Genomic DNA, 5,105 nt, shown 5'->3' on the forward strand with positions numbered 1-5,105 from the left:
ACCCCACCTGCCTAACAGAATGCAAGCTCTGCTTATTTCAAGACAATATTATACAAACACCAATCCACACATGCACCATTCCCAGTTTCTTTCCAGTTCCTCCATTTATCATGATTATTCTTCAGCTTATATCTAAGCACAGCACTTAGCAGTCCAGACAAGTGAAATACTTAAGAAGTGGAAACCCACTGCACGTGGTCATCACCTGCAGAAAGTCCCTGTGTGGCAGGCATTTATCCAGAGCCAAGAACTTTGTTGCTTTTGGCAGCTCTTCTTTGGAGTTTGTCTAGAAAATAAATGGTATTAACACAGTAATGAGCATTCCTATAAGATTTGACCATTCTAAAGAAGTTAGAGAGATTTAAAAGCGTAATTTATATAGATGATGACTTTTTGAAGTAGAAAAATCGGCATGGGATTGTAAGAAAGGGATGGGGGGACAAAGAGAAAGACAGACTTCACTGGAAGTCTAACGGGAAGTTGGATGCAGATGACATCAAGATAAAGCAAGAGCTACAGGTCCCCTCCAACCAAGGCAGCTGAGCACACCTAGCCTTCACACCAAAATAAAAACTTTAACATAATTAGAAACAGACTTGTTGAGTCTAGAAGGTCTAGAGTTACATCTTTACACCTAAGTAACTTGCAAATAGGAATAGGAAGTCAGACTACCTTCAGGAGCAACTCAAACCAAGACAAGTTTCAACTGAGAGGTGCTGGTTATTGGCTCTACCCAGGCCACCAGAGCACTTCATCTGCCAAGCCTTACTGCAGGCACCCTCCCACTCCTGGTTAGCTGATACCTTCTTTTCAGTTGCTTCTCTATCATTTGGTTGGAAGGTGTCTCCTTTCCCAATAAAGGGGGAAAGGAAGTGCTTTTCTACAAGCTTAAATTAAGAAGTTTCAAATTCAATAATGTCAGCTACTTTGTGCTGTTCCTGAAGAAGATCAGGCAGTTACACCACTGATTTATTAACATCTCTTTCATTTATATAAACTAGTAGTTTTAACACCACTTAATATTTTGCAGTTTAAGCTCAGTTTTAATAACTGAGCAAAAATATTAAGAAGTTGCTTTTCTGGGCATAATTACCTGCACTGGAATTCTAAAATGTGCTTGGGACATACATTCTTTATTTCCCCCCCCTCCTTTACCTGGTGTTGCATGAAAGCTGCAAATTTAACATGAAGATGTGCTGAGAACCAGTAGGTGGGTTTGAGATGCTGCAGAAGCTCTGAAGCAGCGGGGCTGCCTAGTGTGTTGCTCTCCACTTCTTGACGGAAGAAGGATTTCATTTTAAGCAGCTGTTTCTTGTTCCCGTAGTGATATATGCTCCTTGGCCAGTCATGGGACATAAATATATCAATTGGATGTTTTAACTGTCAAGCCAAAAGTGAATACAGTATAAATAAAACACATTGATAAAAAACTTTTGAAATTACACAGCATAAGACTGAACGTATAACACGTTCTATCTCTGATCAATCAGAGGTAGCTGTGATCAATAGCCTCACTTCCAAAGCAGGTAAATATATCCCTAAGCCATGTCTTTCAGGTGGCCCTGACTCTAGTCTCCACGGTTTGTGCTACAGTTTCATGGGACAGTCAGCTGGGTTTGATACAGACTGCCTTATAAAAGGGATCACATATGACAGGAAATGCCAGACACTCAGAAGGCGGCTCTTAAAAATTAGAGCTACAGAGCAAATTCTCTACCCACAATCAAAGGCATCTTCTTCCTTATTAAATTTTTAAAAGCTTTATTTAAAAGGGACAATGGCTAAGCATGATATTCCTCCTCAAAGGAAGAACCTCTCAGAAGCCTAACCAGTGTCTTCAGCATGTCTTGGTTCAATATTCAGTATATTTCCACCAGCTCTATCAGAACACACTTCTAGATGAGACAGGAGTCCAACTAGTAAGAAACTTACAGGGAAATGAATCAAACCCTTTACAATGACAGCAAAGCTTTGTCCTATGTTCAGCATCCCTATATCTACTGAACTGTGCAACTGCAACCTGACTAATCCTTCACAAGACACTTAGAAACACGTGCATTCACAGCCTCAGCCGAATGGAGCAGCCCTTGCGACAGAGCAGGGAGCAGGCAACGGCTCAGAAATAAAGCCATTTGAACATCCTTCAAATTCCTCACCCTGGAGCCAAAAAATACTTCAACCACAGAAATTTGGCATTGGCTTATTCAGCTGGTTCAATTTTGGTTAGTTAACTTCCTACCAACCAGCTTGCATGTTAGACAACATACCACCCATCTTCCTAAAGCTAACAAAGCTGGAACAGCGGTGCATAGCTGGAATTCCTTCTATTCTGGGAATTTTATCCAATTGAAAAAACAAATAACCACAATCAAAAAACAAACCATGCTCCTGCCTGTGCCTGATTCAGATCAAATTTGCAAAGTGTTGGAGGAGATAATCGACAGTGGAATCACAGCCAGCATCAAATGGCCTGTCCCGATTAGCTGGGAGTTGCTGCTGAGATTTGCTATCCAATAGTGTTCAGAGTAGCTTTAATGTCTTACTTGTAAGTTAATGAAAACTATTTACCACTGTTTAAAGAACAGATATTTCACTAACCTGCTTGAGTTTGAAGACTTCGATGTTCCTCACGTGGTAAGCACTTCTAATTGTTTGCTGGTTGTATGGTGGACACTCAAAGTGGCCTGAAACAAGGAGAAAAAAAAGAGTAGTTGCCCAAATCAACAGTTCCCTCCTAACACTGTTTGTCAGTTGGCTTCTTGGGGTCACAGAGACACCTACAGCAACCCCAAATACAAGGTTGCCAGTCATTGAAGAAGATACTGTGTTTCCTTCACAGGAGGCTTACAGCAACAGGCTGCTAACCTGTGTAGCTACCAACAACATGGCTACACACACAAACGTGCTGCAACAGCCAAAGAACAGGAACAAGTAAAAGACAGGCATTCACATAGCGAGAACAGAGCCACCCTCTGTGAGAAGTCAGCGACCAAAAGTTAAGTTAGGACTTAACAATTTGGAAAGAGGTGTAAACTAGAAGATCACAGAGCACTGCATGCGATCTGACTGAGGCCACCAATACTCTGATTTTTTTGTGTTTCTTCAAGTGCTGCTACCAGCTGTGAAATCACAGCTCCACAGATTCAGCAGCAGCTTAAACACACCTGTAACTGCCCACAGGCACCACAGGCTCTGGAACTGCAAACACATACCCTGACAAATGGGACACAATCTTCATCTCTGCCTTGGGACAAAACACCCAAACGCCCAGCAGAGCTCCTATGTGCTCTTAAGAATTAACAGAGAAATTTCCTTTTTTGTAGTTAGCATTATTGTCAAAAAAAAGTCTCATCTCCCACATGCAACATTTAGGCATGTAAACCGTATGCTTGATAACAACAAATTTAATTAGCATTGATAGGTGTTTGAATCAAGCGTTCCAGAAAACTAGTTCAGTAGTTTGCAGCTTGAAAGCCACGTGCAAAACTCCTCTGAGGAGCTATGTTACTAAAGTTAATTTTACTTTAGAGACCGCTGTGCTGAGGAGATCAGAAAGACTGACACCAAGTGTAATCTGTGATAAGATTTCTGTCCGCTGATGGAGACCCTTCCAAGGAAGAACTCTTGCATGCACGTATAACCAGGAGGAATTGATCTTGAGATGCACTGACACCAAGCCTCAGCTCAGGACAGTAAAATATCACGCTTGTAACCTGTTTCACACAAGGAAAGCTAAACAGTCTTGTACTGCATGCTAAAAGGACACCGCCACAGAAAAATCAAAACTGTTCCAACAACAACATTCCAAAGGCCCACTGCTTCCTGCTCTGGTCACCAGGCAATGACCAATTAATTAGCATTGATAGGTGTTTGAATCAAGCGTTCCAGAAAACTAGTTCAGTAGTTTGCAGCTTGAAAGCCACGTGCAAAACTCCTCTGAGGAGCTATGTTACTAAAGATAATTTTACTTTAGAGACCGCTGTGTTGAGGAGATCAGAAAGACTGACACCAAGTATAATCTGTGATAAGATTTCTGTCCGCTGATGGAGACCCTTCCAAGGAAGAACTCTTGCATGCACGTATAACCAGGAGGAATTGATCTTGAGATGCACTGACACCAAGCCTCAGCTCAGGACAGTAAAATATCACGCTTATAAACTGACTGTTTCACACAAGGAAAGCTAAACGGTCTTGTACTGCATGCTAAAAGGACACCGCCACAGAAAAATCAAAACTGTTCCAACAACAACATTCCAAAGGCCCACTGCTTCCTGCTGTGGTCGCCAGGCAGCTACCGACTCATCCACCACCTCCAGAAAAACCCGTGTGTTGAGCCAAGAGAGGCTTCCAGGGTAAGAGTTGGTTGAGAGGAGGGACAGCCAGGGCCCCCACTCTGCTCCTCCATACCTTTCCGGTAGTCGTGAGATTTGAAGATGCCTGAGATGCCACCAATCCTCACGCCGCGGAACCGTACCACGCCGGCGTAACCTAGAGGAGATAGAAGAGCAGCTGGTCATGGAGGGACCAGAGCAGGGCCCGTACCACGCCGGCGTAACCTAGAGGAGATAGAAGAGCAGCTGGTCATGGAGGGACCAGAGCAGGGCAAGAGAGGGCTGGGAGGACAAAAGACCGGAGGGAAGGGATTGTGGGGGACGGGACACCTTACCGAGGTAGTAGATATTGGGGGCCACCCACCCTCCGTAGGGCAGCTCCTGCAGGTGGTTGGACGCTTCGTGATTCCCACCGATGAACACCGTGAGGACCGGAGCCTTCTTCTCACCGGAGTAGTACCTGCGGAGGACACGACTGCTGCAGGAGAGGGCCGAGACCAGGCGAAACCAGACCGGGAGCTTAAGGCCCGGAACCGGGGCTCACCGGTAGAAGGTCTGCATGTGGCGGTACTTAGCGGGAACGGCCATACAACGGAGATCCGCCTCGTTACGGACAGCCTGGAAGTCGCCGCAGCAGAGGAGAAGGTCGGGCCGCACGTTGTGCCGCCGCTGCAACAGCTCCAGCGTCTCGTACATCTTGTCCAGGGCGCCATGGCAGCACCCGGCCACCGCCACCTTCATCGCCGCCGCTCCGCCACCGCGCAGGCGCCGCGC

General features: G+C 45.1%; 1 protein-coding gene across 1 annotated transcript; it reads right to left on the reverse strand.

Annotated features, from left to right (window-relative positions):
- Positions 1 to 83: 83 nt before the first annotated feature.
- On the reverse strand, positions 84 to 5,092 carry LOC106886631 (lariat debranching enzyme-like). Its single transcript, XM_014939722.1, has 6 exons — positions 4,876 to 5,092; positions 4,667 to 4,791; positions 4,408 to 4,488; positions 2,599 to 2,684; positions 1,156 to 1,380; positions 84 to 286 (listed from the first exon to the last, which is right to left on the reverse strand). The coding sequence occupies exons 1-6, from the start codon at positions 5,070 to 5,072 to the stop codon at positions 146 to 148; spliced, it is 855 nt and encodes a 284-aa protein (XP_014795208.1). The 5' UTR covers positions 5,073 to 5,092; the 3' UTR covers positions 84 to 145.
- Positions 5,093 to 5,105: the final 13 nt, after the last annotated feature.

This window comes from Calidris pugnax, unplaced genomic scaffold (assembly GCF_001431845.1).
Source record: "Calidris pugnax isolate Ruff unplaced genomic scaffold, ASM143184v1 scaffold37, whole genome shotgun sequence".
Lineage (NCBI taxonomy): Eukaryota > Metazoa > Chordata > Aves > Charadriiformes > Scolopacidae > Calidris > Calidris pugnax.

What these genes read in the sequence shown, in the direction of transcription:
- LOC106886631 (XM_014939722.1), bottom strand. Translation starts at nt 5,072, where the DNA reads ATGAAGGTGGCGGTGGCCGGGTGCTGCCATGGCGCCCTGGACAAGATG. An exon ending in CACATGCAGACCTTCTACCG is followed by an intron (nt 4,792 to 4,875) that starts GTGAGCCCCGGT and finishes TGTCCTCCGCAG; the next exon opens with GTACTACTCCGGTGAGAAGA. An exon ending in AAGTCTTCAAACTCAAGCAG is followed by an intron (nt 1,381 to 2,598) that starts GTTAGTGAAATA and finishes TTGGCTTGACAG; the next exon opens with TTAAAACATCCAATTGATAT.